General features: G+C 46.2%; 1 protein-coding gene across 1 annotated transcript; it reads right to left on the bottom strand.

Moving 5' to 3' along the window:
• Positions 1–103: 103 nt before the first annotated feature.
• Positions 104–13,888, bottom strand: CX3CR1 (C-X3-C motif chemokine receptor 1). The gene is made up of 3 exons (XM_005499941.4): positions 13,424–13,888; positions 12,098–12,169; positions 104–2,330 (listed from the first exon to the last, which is right to left on the bottom strand). The coding sequence occupies exon 3, from the start codon at positions 2,314–2,316 to the stop codon at positions 1,252–1,254; it is 1,065 nt and encodes a 354-aa protein (XP_005499998.4). The 5' UTR covers positions 2,317–2,330; positions 12,098–12,169; positions 13,424–13,888; the 3' UTR covers positions 104–1,251.
• Between the last annotated feature and the right edge of the window lie 7,174 nt (positions 13,889–21,062).

Below are 21,062 nucleotides of genomic sequence, written 5' to 3'. Positions count from 1 at the left end.
AGCTCAGGTCCCAAATCCTTAAGGCCAGTCCTTGCTTTGATTATTGTATTCTGTGAACTCTGAGTGCATTGTTGGCACTAAATGTGTATTCAGAAATAATGTGTTTGTTTTTTGTTTTGTTTTGTTTTTTTTAATAGTAGGATTTTATTAGGTATGAAAGCACAGTTAAAACATCTGCTACAATCAATAATCCCAAAATTATTTCCATATGGATATACATCATCAAAACTATACCCCTTTACTATGATACCACAAAGTCGGCAAAAAGACTCCTTAACAGTGTTTTGCAAGTGTTAAAAAGCAGGTACTTTTATTGCAGCGTGGCAGGTGCTCGGAGGATTGTCGAGCATGCGCATGATTCGCACTTCTTGGTATTTATTACATGTACCTATTGCATATTCATTTGTTTCTACCACTTAGTTAATGTATTAAACATAAATTATTTACATAACCCCGCCCTTTGCCAGAAGTCCATCTTTGGTATTCGAGAGTCTTCATCAGGGATCTCTAGTGGTCCCCTGGTGGTCTTCGCAGCCCGGTGCCCCCACCCTGGTTTCAGCTTCTCAACCTAATTTCTTGAGCATGCATATTGTCATTTTGTGCTACTAAGCAAAAGTCACGTATGTCTTTCTTCATTTAGTGGAACATTCTGCTTTCCCAGCTTGCAAGCCAACAGCATCCCACTTTGCCTCATGTCCAGTCTCTATAGAGCTATTGTTTCTCTATTAGTTTCTGTTAAATTATGCCTAGTCTTGCTACATTAGGCCCAGGGGGTTCTAAAAGATATTTGTTCCTCTCATCAACTATGAAAAATATTGCCCTTTACTAACAGTCAGCTATCACTCATTAAAGAGATCTCTCTTCCCTTAAAAAAGGTGTTTAGGTCTATGTACATTTGTACCACATGTGCCTACAGTGACACACCTGCAAGTTTCGATGATGAGGCTGTTTACCAGCTTCCCTGTCCTCGAAATCTTCTCCATCTCCATTCGAGGCACAGAGCTCTGTTTTTGATTCTGCTTTCCATCTTCCTCTCTCTTGATTCAATTCCATGTTCAGTCTTGATATATTGTATTAATACTGGTTTTGTTCTTAAAATCTTTATTGTTTTAGAATACTTAATGTTTAATGACAGGCATGTCAGTAATTCAGTGTGGCCATAATGCTCTTCATATGAGTAATGGCAATCTCTCAGCAGTGCCTAACCCTGCAGAAGACATATTTACATATATTTCTTCTTCACAGAGCCTTTTAGACGAAGACAGAGCCATCCTGGTCACTGGTGTTCAGGGTTATGTTGCTGTTCACGGTGCTTTCTCCATAGCCAGATGAAGAGGTGACCTGGTAGCGACTGCAGGGGCCACAGAAACACAGGAAAGGACAGTACTTCAAGCAGACACGATAAAGGTATTTTCTGAATTTTTCCCCAGCAAAGGCATAGATAAGAGGATTGAGACAACAGTGGCTGAATGCAATGGTTTCGGTCAGGTGCATTGCGTAGTCCAGTGATTTAATTTGGCTGCAACTTGTGAATACCTCATAGTGCTTTAAAGTCTCTAGAAAAATCAGTACATTGTAGGGGGACCAAAACAGAAAAAACACGACCACCACAACCAAGATGAGTTTTACGGCGCGTGCTTTTTTCTGATTTTTGCAGAACAGCAGGGTTTTGATGATCCCACAGTAGCAATAACATATGATACAGACTGGGATGAAAAAGCCAATGGTGTTCAGCTCCACATTGCAGAACACCGGCCAGATGTTCTCCAGCTCCTGGGGGAAGACAGAAACGCAGTCGTTTTCTACTAGCTGGGAGAACACAAAATGTGGCACTGAAACTAAGACTGCTATTGCCCATACTCCGCAGGTTATAAGTAAGCCATGTTTCGCTGTTCTGGATTTCAGAGAATATGTTGCCCGGACAATGGCCAAGTATCTGTCGATACTGATAACAGTGATAAAGAACATGCCCCCAAAGAAACCAACGTAATACAGTGAGGAAACAGCTGTGCATGGAATAGTGCCGAGGGTCCACCCACGCACCGTGTTGGAAGCCCAGAAGGGGAGGGAGATCACGAAGAGAAGGTCCGAGATAGCCAAGTTCAGGAGATAGATGTCAGTGATGCTTTTTTTACTGCCTTCTTTTACAATGGCTAAAACCACCATTAGATTCCCTGTGAGGCCAAGAGCGAACACTGCAATGTAAAATATTGGCAGAAATATTTTCCCGAATTCTTGGATGTCAGTCTTATTGCAGGAAAAAGCATGTTCATCGTAAGTGTATTCAGCTGTCGTTTCTGTGAATGCTTCCGTCATGCTGAATATTCTGGCTAAAGGCAACATGAGAAGGGAAAAGAGAATAATGTTAGAGAGAGACATCCAGAATCTGCTACAGTAAAATACTGCGAGACCTCACCAACATGCATGCTTTGGGATTCTGTCACTATTTGGGTTAGTAAGAGTTGTATTACTGCACAGGTGATGGTTGTTACCAAGAAAAGCCCATACTCTGCTGTTACATGTACTTCACTGAAAATTAACTCTTTAGAATACCAAAAAATAAATGAGAATTTCAAGGGCTGTTGAATAAGCCCCTGCATATCGGAAGAGCAGCAGAAACAGCAGCAAACAAACATCTGAACAACAGAGCTCTGCGGGTGGCTGCATCACAGCACGAGAAACGCAGGGGCTCTCCCACCCTTTGCGCAGTGCTCAGCAGGACATGGTACCTCACGTGTCACTGTTGATCAGCAGGTGGTGCCTCTCAGCACCAGCAAGGGCCCAGTCTTGCCCCACACATTAACCCCAGGGTGGAAGTGTGGTAAGATGCCCAGTTTGGGCAAGTCTGAGTCGATGTTTGCTGACATGGGAGGAGCAAAGTTTGCACTGGGCCAACCCTTGGGAGCAAGTGTATCTTCAATGAGTTTGGTTTTTGTTGTTTTTTATTTTTTAATCATCCTATGACCAAAAGAAGAAACTATATTAAAGCTTTTCCTCAAGCACCAAAGTGTCTTGTGACTGCTTCTGCCTCGGCTGCGAGGCAGTCATGTTGGCGCCAGGGCGCCACCTTGGAGGCTGCACCGTAAGAGAGTATGGGGTGCAGGTGTGTGACCTCTGGGCCCACTAGTCTGCACATCCCATAAGTGGGGCACCTGTCAGTTCCTCCCTTGGGATGTGGTGTTGAAGTCTCTGCAATGATTTCTATTTGAAGGGAACCAAAAATCCTGGAGGGGTGCAGATTTTACTTGCATTTGATCTGCTGCCTGGTTGCGGTAAAGAGCTTGTAAGTATCCGTTACTTGCTCTGGCTGTAGGAAATGAAGGAAATTGAGTGTGTTATGCTATGCAGAAGCCCAGGGAGATGACAACACGACCAAACCAGCCTATTAAAGTCGAGACTGAAAGGAAAGGTCAGTGATAAAACTGCAACTAATAACTACCACTTGGTCACAGTGTCGCTATCTTCTTACAGGAACCCCTGTTGACTGTAAAGAAAGGATTCAGTTCAGTGACTATAAGCTGTCTCTAGATGTTATCTATATTTCATGTTCTGTTAGTGAGGGATAGTCAGTACAGCCAGTGAAGAGCAGTGCATCCATTCCAATGCAGATCAGGACAAATCCACTTTGAGACAAGACAGATTGCTTTCCAGGCTCTGCTGGCCTCATTGATGAAACTCCTTTTGACTATAAGGAGGGCATGGGCACATTACTCAGTGATAGATATCTGCCGATGACATATAGCTACTCCCGCTCCTGACAAGTAGCACGAAGTGGTGGGAGTGTCAGCCTACATGTCCATGTCTCACTGAGAGCAATAGTTTTCATAGTCTCTGTTTAAAATCAGCCTTGTGAGACTAAAAATAAAATAAAGATGGCCTGAGGTATGAAACAGCCCTTGTACAAGAAGTTTTATATGATGTAGTGGTAACTAAAACAAACTCCCCCGTGGGTGGCTACTGTGACCATATTGATGTTTTCTCCTAATGCTTCATTGCCAGAGTACTGTTTGTGGTGTGGGCCAGGAAGTTCTGGCCTCTTATTTTGTAGCCATTTCTCAAAGAGTTGTTTGTTTTGTTTTGTGGTGGTTGTTTTTTGTTGCATGTTTTTTTGTTGGTTGGGTTATTTTTGTGCTTGTTGGAAAGGAAGGCTCTCCATTTTAAAGTATCTTCTTATTCTGAAAGTTTAAAGCCTAGTTGTCCCCAGAACATTTCAATGAGAATTGCCCACAGTCATTAGAAAACAATCTTTGTGGTTTTGCACAGGAAAAGTGGGCTAGAAGATGGGCCATCTCAGCACTGGTAGTTTCGGGGCATGGGCACGGCATGGCGAAAGCTGTTTGCCGCAGGAAGGCACACCCACCAGCTGAGCAGCTCCTGCAGGGCCTTTCCACTTGGACCAGGAGCTGAGCCCACCTGTAGAGTCTGTCCACCTGTTTGCTTGCAGCCCAGTTTAATTCTCCAGCTGCTGGAGATGTGGTGTCTGACAGCAGCAGAATTAAAGGGGACGCATAGGAAATGCCCAGGTGCTGGGGCAGAAGCCGAGAGCAAGTGCAAACAGGATATGGATTTTCTACTGGTGAGATAACTAATTAGAGTTGCCTACAGAGATATGTGACAGGTTCCTCATCTCTTCATGCATCTGTCCAGTCATTACTTTATCTGCCCTGTTGAAGGATACAGAAATGAGCAGGAGACATCGTATATAACCCCAATAGCCCAGCATCCTCTGTCTCCCATCCTGACTTTTTCTTTCTCCTCTTCTGAGACTAAATGTATGCAGCAGGTGCCTTTAAAATGAAAAGTGTCAGGGTACACCACGTCTTTTGTGCTGAATATGAGTCACTATATTACTGCACCCATCTGCTCAGCGCCAGAGCCTCTGTCTTACTCTGTGGTCTGATGTGCTCCATAGCTGGTTCTTCACTGATGCACTGGTGTGCAGTAGCTGAGGGCCACCAAAATAATTTGGGCTGGAGCACCTGGAGTATGAGAAGATGCTGACAACTGGATTTGGTCGACCTCAACAGACACATCTCAAGGGGGATCTAGTGAGAAAGTTTAAAGGTGAAGCAGACAACTTTCCTGATAGAATGCCCAGAGAGGTGGTAGACACCCCATCTGTGGAAGCATTCCAGGCCAGGCTGGATGGGGCTCTGAGTAGCCTGTTCTAGTTGAATATGTCCCTGCTTGTTGCAGGGAGGTTGGACTAGATGACCTTTGGAGATCCCTTCCAGCCCAAATAATTCTATGATTCTATGAATGAGAGGCAATGGTCATTGGAAACTGTTGTGCACTATATGGAAAAAAATTCACCATGAGGGTGGTCAAACACCAGGACAGAGCTTCAGGGAGGTTGTGAGATCTCCATCCCTGCAGGTACTTGAATCTAGGCTGGCTCTGTTCTGAGCATGGGTTTGGACAAAAGACCTCCAGAAGTCCTGTCCTAACTTTGTGACTCTACAACAAAGCCAGACAGAGGCCACAATGTCTCTGCAAAGTGTCCCAGGTTCTTCTCTGCCATGTAAAGCCTTTGTTTCAAACATGTCCTTCCTGGTGTGACAAGCAGAAGACCCATCATGCACAGAGAGGAAGCTGGGCATGGGAATGGCCACCTTTTTCACAGGGGAACATCTACACTGAGGGGCACAATGAACTACCTGCCTTATTGCAGTAAAGAGGAACATCGCTTGGGCTGGAATTTTTCCTGAAGTACCTTTTCACACAATCATAGAATGGTTGGGGTTGGAAGGGACCTCTGGAGATCATCTTGTCCAACCACCTGCTAAAGCAGGTTCACCCAGAGCAGATCACACAGGAATGTGTCCAGGTGGGTCTTGAATGTCTCCAGAGAAGGAGACTCCACAGCCTCTCTGGGCAGCCTGTTCCCATGCTCTGGCATCCTCAAAGTAAAGAAGTTTCTCCTCATGTTTAGATGGAACCTCCTGTGTTTCAGTCTGTACCCATTGCCCCTCATCCTATCGCTGGGCACCACTGAAAAGAGTCTGGTCTCATCCTCTTGACACCCACCCTTGAGATATTTATAAACATTGATAAGATCCCCTCTCAGCCTCCTCTTCTCCAGGCTGAACAGACTCAGCTCTCTCAGTCTCTCCTCATAAGAAAGGTTCTCTAGGCTCCTAATTATATTCGTAGCCTGCCACTGGACCCCCTCCAGTAATTCCTTGTCCTTCTTAAACTGGGGATCCCAGAATTGGGCCCAGTACTCCAGATGCAGCCTCACTAGGGCAGAGTAGAGGGGGAGGACAACCTCCCTCGACCCGCTGGTCACACTTTTCCTCATGCACCCCAGGATACCCTTGGCCTTCTTGGCCACAAGAGCACATTGTTGACTCATGGTCAACCTGATGTCAATCAGAACTCCCAAGTCCTCTGCAATGCTGCTTTGCAGCAGTATTTTCAGTCAGGTAATATCCTCTATCTCACTGATGGGGAGAGTTTATTTCTACAGTAGCGAATTATTTCCTTTACCCCTGGATGGGTGGTTGCAAAGCCTATACCTCCACCACCAGGAAGGGTGAGATGCTGCATAGCACATCTGAGAGCAAGCAAGAACTGCACTTATCTAAATGACTTGGGCTTCTGAAACTGCTGGCACAGTCTGTGGCTTGTTCACTCTCTAGCTCCAGGATTTTGGTATCACCAGCCACACACCTGTACCCTCCCGCCACCACTCATCCTGCATATACAATTCTGTCAGTTCTTCTTGAATTTTTAACTCCTCTGATACCACTTTGCTCAGTTTAAGCTGTTGTTACTCAACAGGTGGGCTGCAAATTCCAAAGGGCTCCCAAAACCCAGCCCATGCCAGATAGGCATAATATGATGAAATTTTCTTGCATCCTAAAGCAAGAAAACTTAGCTCTGCTGTCCATCCTTCCCTGCCAGGTGTTCCCCATCAGCCTCGCAAAGCCCACTGCAGTACACACTATAGTCTTCTCACAGCCAGCTTCAACCCAACTTTCTCTCTTGTGCTCACAATAAATGTTCACCTATGGGACAAAGTTAACTGAAGAGCGCAGAGGACACTGAAGAAGGGACTGCAGGGCTGAGAGGTCCCTCCACCAGACATTTTCCCTTGCTGACTGCAGAAAATAGTAGATTCACTTCTGCTTCTCATGGAACTGCTCAACCACTTTGCTCTCTCTCCAGATTTCCCCAGCAGTTTTACACCGTACTCCCCACAAACACTTCTGCTTTTAATTATGTTTATAGCTATCAAAAAGACAATATTCTGCAGGACTAAAACCCCTGTTTCTCAACCCAGCTACTCCCAACAACCATGCGTGCTATATGTAATATATAGAGAAGTGAAATTATGAGAGCTACACAAACTCCTCTAAGCAACAGAAGTTGCATTTCAGCCTTCAAAGAGCACTGGTGTCTGGCTGGGTTATACAAGAGCCAAATCCTGTTCATGCATCTGATCTTTCAAGGTGTCATGCCTGGTGCTTCAGCCAAGTGCCATGTTACAACTTTCCTGCCAAGAAGACGAGTCTGTGGGCACTTTGCCTCTCCATGATGCCTCTGCTGTCACCGAATGAAAAGAACTTAAAAACCATAAGCAAACCCAGACCTCTGCCAGAGGATCATGCTTCAGATTTGCACAATATACTGGTAAAACTGTTGAAATGTCAGAAAGGTTTTCACACCTTAGTCAGCATTTCTGGGTGAGGCTGACTTACACGCTTTTCTCATGCAAAGAAAGCATGTTCCCAGCGCAAGCTGAGCCGGCTGGAGCTGCACAATGAAGATGCGGCTGGCCCAGGGAAGCTGCAGGCTTTGTGGGAAGCCCTGTGAAACCCTATGGGTGCATTATGCCTTTCTCACCCTTCGATGTGAGCTGCCACCACCCTATCCAAATATAAACACCCTTGCTTTTGTGCATTTGCAACTACACCCATCTGCTTCTTGCTGGCTCAGCTGATTCTCAGCAAGAGCATAGGGGTGTCCTTGGGTACCTTCAACTGAAATGTCATGGCTGCTGGTGTCACTTCTAACACACGCGCACACATGCGCACACATGCGTGCACACACACACACACACAAAAGGAGTTTGAAGGGAATTAACCAGAACTGGCTGGAAACTAAGGAAAGATGTGAGTCTTTGTAGCAGTCTGAATGAAACTCTTAACCAGCCTGGCACCAAGCAGCTGCCACACAATCACCAGGCTGCTGTAGGCACCTCTAAACATGGTTTGGATGATACGCTAACCAGAGCTAGGACCAAGTTTGTAGTCCTACACCCAGCTGGTTCCTGTAATTCGCTTAGTTTATCTTTTGAAGCAAGGTGTCTTTTGACCATCCGTAGGTGACGGCCTTTGGAGTTGTTTGGGATTGAGTTGGATAGCTGAGGTCAAAAGCAGGCCCAGCCCAGCAGATGCAGTTACTTTGAATCTTAAATATGAGTCTTTTATTCAGTCCTGAAGTAGGGAGAAGTTCTCCCTGTTCCACCTCTACAGGTGCTGGAAGCAGCGGACACAATGTCAGTCTTCAAAAGTGGGAAGCAAGGCAAAACACTTAGCATAACCTAATCCTTAACCTAGGCAAAATAAAATGTTAACAGTAAAGGGAGAGAGTGCAGCTAATGCCAATCCACTGCTTTATATAAAAGAAACTTTAGTTTCGATGTCTGATGAGATTATGAGGTTGATAAAGGGTACTGTGCAAGAGAGTTGGAGCTTTGATTTGCACTGCCTGCTCGTTTGATTGACACATCTCACCAGCCCAAAGCAACAGAAGCCCAATAAAGCATTACAATGGGGTTTGGGTTGGTTAGCTGTCCGATTTCAAAAGCCAGCCATCTGAGGAAGAAGCCTTACCAAACTAGGAATATTGCTTGTGAAAAATCTGCAGGAAAGGCAAGCTGAATACCAAAAACTCTTCAGTATTTCATCATTGGTCTGAAAGCATGTCAGGAGTTGGAGCTGGCAGGGGGAAGTGATAAAAAGAGAGAACTGGGCAGTGATTCAGACAGATCTGAGTGATCTGGGGCTTCTCGGATGATTCACGTTTGCTTTAATGCAGCCAAAGTGGCACGTTTGGCAGTTAAACAACACAGTCTGTGTCTCAAGAGTGGGGACACTTCCAGTAGGCAACCTGACAGCTGATACGGACAGACCCTGAAACTGAGCTGCCGTCCAGATGTCCCAGTACGAACAGCTGATGCAACCCTTGGGTGTTTAAAGAGGTGCCAAATAGGAAGGAACAAAAGAGGCAAGAGGTATACTTTGATAACACTTGATTTCACTTTTGCTTGTGTTAATAATCTTGCCAATTTAGTGGGATTAAGCCATACCATAAACACATGCATGGGAATTCAAGAAAGAAACATGCAAGCTAGGAATCTGATACACATTTTTAACAGTGAAAGGTTAATGACTGGAACAGACTTCAAGTAGGAAAAGGAGATTTTTGCATGTCTGAGGGTCTCCATGTCCAGCAAAGATATCAGTCTGAGAAACAGGTTTAGGTTTAGGCCAGGCAGAGTGGAGGAGCTCAGTGAGGGTGGTGCTGGGTAAAGCCCTATAGACTCTGATAGGAAAGGAGGCAGAGCAAATGGGCTGTTGGGCCACACTCGTCTTAGCAACCGTGACTCTGTTTTGGTAACGAATGACTGAAAAAGCCAACCTGTCCTCTCCCCAGGTCCTTCACCAGCACTAGCTAGCCCAAATCCTGGGATGGGACCCCCTGGAAGGAAGTGGGGTCCTGTGAGGAGCACGGAGCTGCTGCTGGGGTTGGGCTAGAAGGGAGGCTGTATGATGGCTGTAAGAAGAAAACAGCATAGTCTGCGGATGGGGATGTTGTTATCAGCCAGTCTGTACTGCCTCTGTTAAACCCTGCCTGTTTCCCTTACTTCTGACCTTTTCTTCCATCATTCCTTCATCAGATCTGAGTGGGTGTGGTGTAATCCCAGATGCATCCTTGCTCCCTGCACCCCCAGTTCTTCCCTGATGACTTTAAGGTAAAGAAATTCCTTTATTTGGTGTTTGTTCTTTCTTCTGTTATTTATTCTCAGATCAGCTGAACCATTCATGTGGCCCAGCAGAGTTCTGCAAGCTTAATAATTGCTTATTGATTTGGGTGATTTAATTTATGGAGGCTCCCATCAAGACTTTGAGGATAAGTTTTTTAAAAGCAAGTAGTGATCTGGGCTGCTTCATTATTGGATTTTCCAACTTAAGGTGGAGTTGAAGGTGCAGAAGCATTATGCTGAGGCTTTCAGAAAATTAGGGCATTTAAGGTGTCCTAAATAAAGGACCTAGAAATGGAAGCTGATCAAACCACTGCTGATTAAGATAAATATAAGCCTGAATATTGCAGATGCCTGTGGTCCCTTTATAAAAGCATTAAGGTCAAAGAGGTGAAAAATATTCCCTTTCCCTAAACCAGTTCTACAGTTTTTACACCAACATGACAAACTAAATTAGAAGGAGACACAAGCTGGAAATGAGCAGCATGTAAATCTAAAAACTTAAACCAATAGTTTTGGGTAAAAAAATACATTTTAAAAGATCAGTGTTGGATCATGGAGGACAGGAGAGGATAGTACAGAGTCCAAAATGCCAGGATCCCCAGGATGTCTCTCACCTTCACCTTCATAGCATTGCAAAGTGCATTCTCAAAGATGCTCCATGCTAACCTGGAGATAACTGCAGGGCAGCAAGTAACCAGGGCACATAGTTCAGCTTAACCCATCGCAACAAAATTAGGTGTACTCTAACTCAAAAAGAAAACACAAAAACAAAGACCTACTACTGTCTCTGCTGGCAGTGAGGGCTTCACCACCTGTGCTTCAGAGCAACCACAGAAGCATCATTTTGTACAAGATCTTGCTCTTGCTCCATCAGTGCATGGTCCAGCTGGCCAAGCCAGTGGCCTCACTTGGGCTGGTTGTGTTACCATCACAGCAAAGTGGGCACAGGGGACTGAACCCCTGGGTGATTCCTGCCCCCAGCTACATCCTTCCGCTTGCTGGTTTTGTCACCCTGCCAGGAGGACTTGCTGTGAGCCATCCGGGAGGGACAGCAGCACCGCAGAGGTGTGTGGTGTGACGGGGCCATGGCAAACCCTGCCAGACCGCTGGCAGCTCGCCCCTGTGGCTACTGGTGTATTTATAGCAAAAGCTGCAAGCTTTCAGTGGTTTCAGCTCCTTCCCTCAACTCTAGGGATGACAAAGCCCCTCTGATGCTGACAGGGTGGCCATGCAGGAGACTTGATGCCCACATGCTGGGGGCCCCACCTGCTCCTTAATGGAGCAGGGAATAGGCTCAAGTTTCAGGGCATGACCAAGGCTCTTGAGTAAGTGAAGATACAGAAAGTCACATCAAGGCATTTTCCTGGGGTGCCACTGCTGATTCAAATCATTCTTCTGAATGGGAGCTAAGCACTGGAGGGCTTCTGAAAAATCCTACAAGACATTGGTCTGAACCTCTGGTGGTCAAAGTACCTTTAGAAATCTGGCCCTAAGGAGGTCAGAGCCTTAGATATCCATTTCAGAAATGACGTACAGATTTAGGAAATTTGACCTGACAGTATGATTCAGAATCCTGTGTCTCCCCTGGATCTTAAAATCAGGGTTCAAAAATCAGTGGAATGGTTCTGAAATTTTCATCCATGACTCTCAGGGTCATGATTTTATGGTATCGATTGTATGACCAGAGCCAAGGATCCTTTGCAGAACATCTGCAATACGAGATGGTTTCCAGGTAGTGTCCTGCCCCCAGGGACTGGCCAGAACATGGGAAACAAGGTAAATGGTGTGAGAATCATGTTGAAGAGCAACATTTATTTTTGTCCTCACAGAGACGGGGGAGCACTTAAACTCAGCAACCAAGGGGGCAGTGGCAGAGCTGAGGAGGGACCAGACCCCTCCCAAAAGCTGCCCAGAGGCAGTGGGTGTTTGGGGTTGTCATCTGACTGGATGGTGGTTGCCAGGATTAGGATTTTCTTGGAAAATTTGTTTCACAGGTATTTCCCACAGCCTGTTAGTTCCCCTATTTGCCCCTTCTGCTTGCACCGTTGCTTGTGAAACTCTGTATTATTTTTAGGTGAGTGTTTTGCCGGTATTTTCTCTTACCTGCTCTTCCTCAGTATTTCTTTCTCCCAGGCCTTCCCTTCTAAAATGGCATTCAACTTTCTTTTGTATTTTCTGTTGAAGGAATAGTGGAAAAAAAGATGATTGTTTGTAGCTATGTGCACTGTTTTTACTTGTTTATGATTACCGTTTGCTCCGTTACCTCCCACCGACTTTATTGTAGCAACTATTTACTTCCTGCCCCCCCTTTTTGTTATTAATAAGGTCACATTGCTTCAACATCCTTGAGAAATCTGAGAAGGCTCTCTAGAAATGGGAGAGCTCTTAAATGATCTTCCCCATCATTTTAGAGAGCAGAGCACTCTAAACTGTGTCTGGATGATATTTAAGTTCTGTAGTTGCCAGCCCCTCCTGGGAAGGTCACATTTACGATGTCATTTACTCTTGATTTACTAGAGTGTTCTCTTGTCAAACTTAAGCCTTTTCCTTTCCCTTTTGGACTTTTTCTGCGCTGCCCAAGCCCTTGTAATTCATTGCAGTTGTTGTCTTCTATCATGTCACCCAGTTCATTGCCTCTGACTGTGATGCCTCCATGCAGAGTTTGCCTCAACAGACCAGATTTTGGCAACTGCTGTTTCTGAATCTATACTTGTATCACTGAATATAGTACCGAATGGGCTGCTGCCACTGTTATTACCCAAATGTCTCCCAAACCAGCAGACATCTTTGTGCAACATCCTTCCTATGGAAAGCTGAGTCATAGATAAATTAAGTAATGTGGTCTTACAGAAAGTTGATTTTTTTTGTGTGTGTTTGTTTTTTAATATTTTTTTATATTCTTTTGCTGGTCTGTCCACATTAGACACTTTCTATTGTTTCTACCAGATTTTCTCTTTTGGGCTGTCATTCAGTGTCAGTGATGTCTGGGATGTTGATTCACTGACCAAAACTAAAAGCAAGCAATGCTGGTGAGTTGTGAGATCTCTTCAGACATCTAACAAAAAACATCTAATGAAGTAGAAGGGCTGTATCTTCTTGGTCTGCCTTTCTGGGCTAAATCTGCACACTAGTCATCTGTCAGCATTTTGCTTTAACCTTGAGCACTTCTAGACAGGGTGAATATTTATCTTACTACAAGATGCCACAAATAATTACTCACCAAGTAAAATTCCTGCCCTGGTCCGCTTTGATTAATAAAAGTGTTCCCCTTTCTACTTCCCCAATTTGTAAACATTACCCACATCACCTTTACCCAAATTACTATAATTTAGATTTCAAGCACTAAGCAGTGAGGAATTTTCTTAAGTAATGAAACACCACTTCTTGTCATCTTGCTCTGTCAAATTATAGGTAAAATATTTCTCTTACCTTAATTCATAGCTGCACTGAAACCCAATGTTTCCTTCAAGCTGAGCCTGTTTGGGTTTAAATGCGTATTTCCTCTTCTCTAATGCTGATGCCTACCCTATGAAACTTGTGAAGACTAGTAGGGCAGCTTCCTGGGCTGAGCTTCGGGGCTGAGCTGAGAAAGCATTAATGTGCTCTGCCCTGACCCTTGTGAAATTTTGAAGCAGGATGCGGCCACTCAGAGGGGCAGAAGAGCTCACAGAGGACCGGACCTGCACAGGAGACAGAAATGCCTGGTGAGCTTCATGCTCAGTGTGTAAAAGCTCTCACCTCTTTGGTTCCCCCTGTCCTATGCAGAATGAGATATTTTTGACGCAGACATAACGGTACAGTGTAGAGAAATACAAGTCTAGCATGACAGCAGGGACCTTGAGCAGTGGGATGGAACATAGAGTACAGGTATGAGATGGTAAAAGGTGGGGGGCAGGCTGGCACTGGGGACCCCCACAGCTATACACAGCTCACTGGTGGTCAGCAAAAATAATGCAGACCTGGAGCTCGCAACACTGGGTTAAGCGGTAACAGACAGAACAAAAGTAGTAGCTAACATTCATAAGGGGCACCACACAGAGTAAATTGATGTTAACGTGAGGTTGCAGACCAGCGAAGACAGAAGAAGGTACAAAAGCATGTTAGAACACATATAGAAATGACCCCCAGCAAATCCTAGGAGGAAGCAAAAAAAAATGCATTAGCATGAACATCGTATTTGTCCCAGGGAGGGGCTGGAGATGCTGACAGCTCGCTCTGCCACCCCACCCCACCACCACCTGGGTGACACCACTGGCCTTAGGACTCGGAAGAGCAGGAGAAGGGTGAACATACTACCAGGAAAAGGGCTAGAAACTATGTGTGTGCAAAACAATTCTAATGGCATCAGTATTCTTCCTTTTTCTGCGGCCAGCAGGTATAGACTGATAATGATGAAAACCTTGAGATTGCCGTTACACTAACAATAAAGTCTTGTCTTTACCTATACATACGTTGTGCCTCCTCTTTGCCCATAAAAAAGATTTTGTCGTAACATCTCTCTGCAGCCCAAGCCTTTGTGCTGGTTTGACTGAAAATGAGTTAATTTTCTTCATGCAGTTAGAAACTTTTCTCTTTTTTGTAGCTAGCGTGGTCGTTGTTTGGGTTTAGTATGAGAACAAAAAGATAACACCCTGAGATGGAGTTAAAGTTTTTAATTGTTGTTGTCTGGGAGCCAAGGCCTCTGAGCTCTGCCCACAGGTGTGAGGCAGCTAGTAAGGGGGGCATAGATGGGGTAGACCTTGATTAGCATCCAGGCTGATCAATAGGAATATTCCATGCCATTAGCATCATGTTTCATATTTAAGGAGAGTCAGGATCATCTGGCTGGAGGGACGGACAGGCATGGAGACCTGTTCTGGTTATGCTCCATTGCGGTGTAGTTCTGTTCAAGAGTTTCTTCAGTTTGGGCTTTTGCCATCCTGCCATTTTTCAGAGGCCTCTGGGCCTTTCTGCCTTTTTTCTGTTTTCTCTTTCTGGGATCAGCTGTTCAGGACCAAGGTGCTGCTGCCTGGGACTGGTTGCTCAGCATGAATGGAGTTCATGAGGAATTGCATTGAGTATCTTTTATTTTATATTTTATTTCCGTTTTATATATATTATTAGTAGTATGCTAGTATTATTTTATTAAACAGTATTTATCTCATCCATGAGTTTCTCCCTTCCCTTTGGATTCTCTCCCCTATTTTAGGGTGGTAGGGGGGGAAGTGAGAGAGCGCCTATCGTGGTTATATTGTTAGCTTGGGGTAAACCACGACACATATGTATGCATTGTGCCTCTTCTTTGTTCAGTAAATGAGGTTTTAAGCGTAACATCTCTCTGCAGCCTAGGGCTTCCAGTGGACTGGAGGAATCTGAGAGTTTAAAGCATTTAAAGCATTAATCAAAGGAGCCTTCTTGGCCCCTGACCTGAGCATTGCACTCAGGGTTGTGTTACAGGTGCACCCACAACTGGGATGCCCTGTGGCATATTTCCAGGCATGGCCGGCGCACACGAAGCAGTTCCTCTGGGCTGAAACCAGGCAGTGAGGTGTGTTATTATGGGGATCCAAGACACCGCGTCTGGTTGGAGGCTGTACCGATACCAAGGTCCTCTGGCAATACAATCCTGTGGGAATACAGTCCTGGAAATGCCTCCAAGGTGCTGTCCCTCCCTCAGATGCCAAGGGAAGTTAAAATGCCTTCTTCCCAAAAGCAGGGTTGTGCCACCTCCATACAGGCTGAGCTCAATGGGGTTTTTGGGGTGGAAAGCATCTTCTAGGTTGTCTGAGCTGTTGTTTGTTGATAGGTATAGCAAGTTGCCAGGCAACATTAGTTCTGATATTTCTGCCAATGACATGTTTTTTTCATGACATTAAGCTTTATCTAGCAAAGGTTACATCCCCAACAGCTACACAGCAATATATACCAAAGGTCAAATTGTGGGCCTCCAACATCAGCCGAATAACGCAAGTGATGTCAGCCACGTGGGCCAGGACAAGTGCCCATGAAAATAATGAGGGAACTGACACCTGGTTAGGTGTTGGCCAGGAACAGCAAAGATACACTGCTGAAAATGAAGTTTATAAAGGTTAGGGAACAGTATAGCACCAGAGCAGTAGCTTTTCAAAACTCGTAAAGAACTCTGCACTTTTTCAGGACAACATCAAGAAGCTGACAGTTTGTTTCTCTCTGCATACTGAAAGTAGGAGCTATGACTGCCAAAATCATGAACTTTCAACTTTCTGGAAGATAATTTCTGGTGTATGGTACTAAGGAAACACTCTGTGTGAGAAACCAAAGATTCAGAGAGGCGAATGAAGGCTTCCTCGATGACAGTGATAGTCTGATGTTATCCCTGCAGTGCTGCCCCAGCCGCGGGTCCTGCGGAAGGTGTGCTGTGCCTCAGAGGACACCCAAATCTAAACCTATCTCCCACATCCTCAAGGGGATGATGAAGGGCTATGTCCTCCTCAGAGGCTGCTTCCTGCAGATAAGCTGTGTAAAAAAACAGTGTGGATAAACCAGTAGTAGCTTCCCCACTGGACACCTGCTCACACCAAGCTGTTTTGCTGCTGACCTGTAACATGTGGGTTTGCCGGAGCCCACGGAGGCACGGCTGCCCTTGCGCTGGGGGGTACCTGCTCCTGGGTTGCCAGCACTCAGCACATCACCTCTGGCATTGCTCTTTACAGTCAAAAATCTTGCAAATAAGGGTTAGGACTGCCCATGTAACAGCAGGACAGACACTCCCCAACCACCACTTGCCTCCAGGTAGGAAGGACCTCCTTGCAGCTGGGTTTCCCTGCAGGCAGCCATCAACCCCTTCCCTCCCGTGCTGGCCAGAATTCAACTGGAACCGAACACAGGGCAGGCTGTTACCCTCATGAAGAAATGAGGTTGGCCAAAAGCACCCACATGATTTTTAACTGGAGGACTTCAAAGAAAGAGAAACCGAGTCAAGCTGATTCACAGATGCTCCCAACAGATCTCCCAGGGAGACAGAAAAGACTTTCAGTTGTGTTCTGCTGTTAGTGATAACCTTAGATAAGAGTGCTGCTCATTGTCCTGATGTGCGCTTCTAGTGGAAGATAAGTAGGCATGAAATTAACACTGTCTGAAAAACAATTGCAACATGAAGAAATATCTCTGCTCTCCATCTTTTACCTGTGCTTACTGTCTGGTATTAAGGACACAGCTCAGGGAGAAGAAAGTCTGAGAAAGCTGCTGGAAAGGCTGTCATTCTGGTCCATAGGTGAGGGAGGAAAGCACTTACGTTTCTCTGAGATAAAAAGAGACATTGCATCCCTCATAATCAGAGGGAGTTTTCTGGGAAGGATTTCCTGACTGCGATGCACAGGAGGGTTTCAGAGTAGGAAATCAAAACTAAAGGATGTAGCCTCAAGGATACAGTGGGAAAAGAGGGGACAACCCCCCTCTTATTTTTATTCCATCTCCCTCTGAGTTGCCTTCCAAATTTGAGAAGTTATTTCTCTCAGCATCTGGGGAGACCAGCGGTACTTCCATGCCAGCAGCATCTCCTCCTGCTCCATGGCCAGGCTGCCAGGTCAGTTCATGGAGAAAGGCTCCCTGAGAAAGGCTGCCCTGCACGGCTCAGCAGCACGACATGCACCACAGCTGTGACTGCACTGAACCCTGCTGGACATATTTCTCCCCACCTCTTTTGAGTTCTTCTCCAGAACTCTCTTGTCTTTTCTGTCAACTGGGTGGAGGCAGATCCCTGCCGCAGCAGTGTCCTGTTCCTTCCATGCTTTCCTGCAGCAGAGATGCTGCCTGCCCAGAGCCCACCCAGCAGCTTTTGGTGCGGATGTGGGCATCAGCTGACTACATGCACACACACACATAGAGAGAGAAACCTCACAGAAATAATTTCTTTGCCTCACTTCTGAAAGAAAACCCAGCAGAGGGAGCTTTGTCCCTTCATGTCACTGTCCTGGAAAGATGAGACAACTCAGCTGTGTTGGCCACCACTGGGAGGCACATTTATTCCTCATTCAAAAGTCCGAGCCCCAGCAGAGAGAGAGAAGTAATGTCTAAGCATGAGAATGTTTTAGTCCAAGGGCTGCTCAGGTGAAGAAACACAGAAAGCTGAAGGCTTGCACACTTGCTGCACGCATAAGGAGTGCAGCCCAAACGGGTATTAAAAGTGAAGAGAAACAATCATCCCTGTATTAGAAATAACACTGAAGGGATAAAGGCATTGAATGAGTTTAGTGCTTCAGCCCACTTGTGCCTCAGTGACCACATCTGGGTTCCTGAGCCTTCATTACCCTCCTCTCGTTCCAGCTGCCACGTGGGGATGGTGCTCTCCTGCCCTGGAGAGGTGACAGGCTCAGCCAGCTCTCCTGGGGAGGTGTCCCCATCCACTGGGATGAATGATGTGCATGAGAGCCCCACGGATCTGCCTGTTTCAGTGTGTACCCAGGTAACACCCATCACTCACAGCACATTGCCAAGGCTGTGCAGCTTGTGGGGTTGGTTCCAATGATAACAGTAAGACACGAGAAAGTGGGCAGGAAGCCATCAGCTGAAGAACCACATCTCTTTTCTCCTGGGCTCACCCAGGCAGGAGGAACAGCCACACAGCCACAGTCCAGCAAGCTGCCATTCAAAAAGAAATTCTGTTCCCCCCTCTCTGATTTCTGCTTCTCTCCCTCCCTCCTTTTCCTCCCCTCTCCTTCTCTTGTGCTGCTTACGAGAGCTGAAGCTGGCAGGTACATTTGGACCAGCATCACCCCGCTCTCTGCACCGCTGTGGCCAAGCGCCCCTTGGGACAGCACAGTGTTGGGAACACTGGACACTGAAGTGTACAGGGGTGGCGTGAGAGGCACAGGGGTGAAGAGACACAGAAGAAGCTGGTGCAAGTGAGGGGTGGAGAAATGCAGTCTGACTTGCGGTGAGCGTGGATGAAAGAAACAAGGAAACCACCCCGTGTTGCTCTTTGCTCTCAGTACAGTTGATAACCTGAGCACTGGGGAGCAAGAACCATTTACTCCATTGCTTCTAGTGTAGGAAAGTTGTTGGTTTCTGACAAGTGGTTTGCAAATCTTGCTGATGTGTTATCTCTTTACCTCGCCAGGTGCTACAGTCAAGGCTGGTGTGGAGTAAAACACAAGGGACAACACTTTTGTAGTATCCTGGTAGTCTCTGCTCAGCCAGGGCCGTGCCCTTCTTTTCTGCTCATTGCTGTGCTCATCCTCACACCCTGTGCGTGCATTCACACCTTGAGGTCATGTTTTCTGCTGGAGCTCTATTCAGAACAAGTCATTTATTTCTATGGCCTTGCTCCCCAGCGAGAGCCAGTGCCACTGTGCTCAGGGCAGGATGGGGCGCGCGGGGCTTGATCTGTCCTGACAAAACTCATGAAGTGTGTGGGGAGGACAGGGAAGAAAATGGCATCTAGACACCTGCTGCTTCTTCCTTCTCTACAACTGGTTCCACTCCTCCAAATGGGGGGACAGTAGCCACCTTCCCACCAGGGCTGGTGGACAATTTGCCTTGTTTCTGAGTTCCGTGCAGACAGGGCTTCCTACTGCCATGCACGGAACAGACAGCATCTCCCAACAGTGGCTTTTGGCCTTGTCCCTCCCCTGCACACGTGATGCCAGTGGCTTTTCCTTCTGCTGTCACTGATGCCCATTGACATCTGGTCTCCTCTGGTCAGTGCTTCCCCTGTAGGAGATGAAAGACAAGCAGAGACCCTTTGCTGTGCTCCGTTTCTTGGTGCGCCATCTCCCTTTGGTGGGGCTGAAGCTCAGGCCGTGCTTTACCCCTGCAGATCAGTTCATGAGTGCAACACACACCTTGGCACTGTGCTCATGTTTTCTGGAAAGATCACATTTCTCTCGACGTGTGGATCAGGAAATGTTTAGGGCTTTAATAAATGATTGCCTTGCTGCACTTCATTGGTTAGCTGCCTGGTTTTGGTTTTTTTATGTAAAAGCAGAAAATCATAGACTGCTGAAAGCATGATAGCCTTGTTCTCAAGCCCCTCCTGAACTTGTGCTGCAGGATCCTTTATGGCATGCATGGATATCCAGGCAGGTAATGGCAGACAGATTTGACATGAAGACCTCAGCTGGTTGTGGTGCTTGAGTGCCCTTTTCTCTCAAATCTCAATTGCTTTACCTTCTCTAAACCCAAGCATGTGGATGATCATGGAGGCTGAACATCCTCAGGGAGTGCCAGGTGAAGAAGGAGATAAATGCTTTGGTGATGCAGGTGCATATGAACATTGCACATTCATTAATGTTAGTAGAAAGTCTGCCTGGTTACCAGAGTATGGTGAGGAAGACCAGTATGCACTGGGGTAACCACAGCAGACATTGACATTGCTGTTTGCTCAGTAGCACTCTTCTCTTGAATATATCTCATCCTACGTGGTAAGTCTGACCTGGCTGCTGACGCCAGGGTTATACTGGCTGCACTGACTGCTGGAAAGCACACGGGGCCTGCACGGGGAGTCCCGGCCAGCTGCGAGACAAGGGAGGTGTTGGGTCAGGATGAAGCCCCAGCAGACGCACTCGTCAGCAGAGACTGTGGGAACCCCAATCATGCTACTGCTATTCTGAGGAGGGGATTTCTGTGATCTGGCTCTGTAGATTTTGCCATTTCAGCTGAGTCATCAGAAATACAGATTTATGCAGAACCACACGGACGTGCAGAAGCCCACGCTCAGATGCCATGCACCAAACTGACAGAGTACAGCAGCAGCTTTGCTTTGCCCAGCCTTACTTGATGCCTTTGACGTACAAATATTAACAGAAAATGCATGCGAGTCTGCACGTTACAGTTGAAATTGACATATTAGGATGGGACAAGCTTTAAAATTGTAGAGTCATAGAATCATAGAATCATTATGGTTGGAAGAGACCCTTAAGATCATTGAGTCCAATAATTAACCTAGCACTGGCACTAAACCATGTCCCTAAGAACAGGAGGAGATGTTGACACTCTTGAGGGCAGAGAGGCCCTGCAAAGCGATCTGGACAAATAGGAAAACTGGGCAACCACCAACCACATGAACTTCAACAAGGGCAAGTATTGGATTTTGCAGCTGGGACACAGCAAC

The sequence above is a fragment of the Columba livia genome, chromosome 2 (assembly GCF_036013475.1).
Source record: "Columba livia isolate bColLiv1 breed racing homer chromosome 2, bColLiv1.pat.W.v2, whole genome shotgun sequence".
Classification (NCBI taxonomy): Eukaryota; Metazoa; Chordata; class Aves; order Columbiformes; family Columbidae; genus Columba; species Columba livia.
Note: the sequence above shows the minus strand (reverse complement) of the source record. Positions and strands in the feature narration are given on the sequence as shown.

Excerpts from the sequence above, each read along its gene's own strand:
- CX3CR1 (XM_005499941.4), bottom strand. The coding sequence starts at position 2,316 with ATGACGGAAGCATTCACAGAAACGACAGCTGAATACACTTACGATGAA.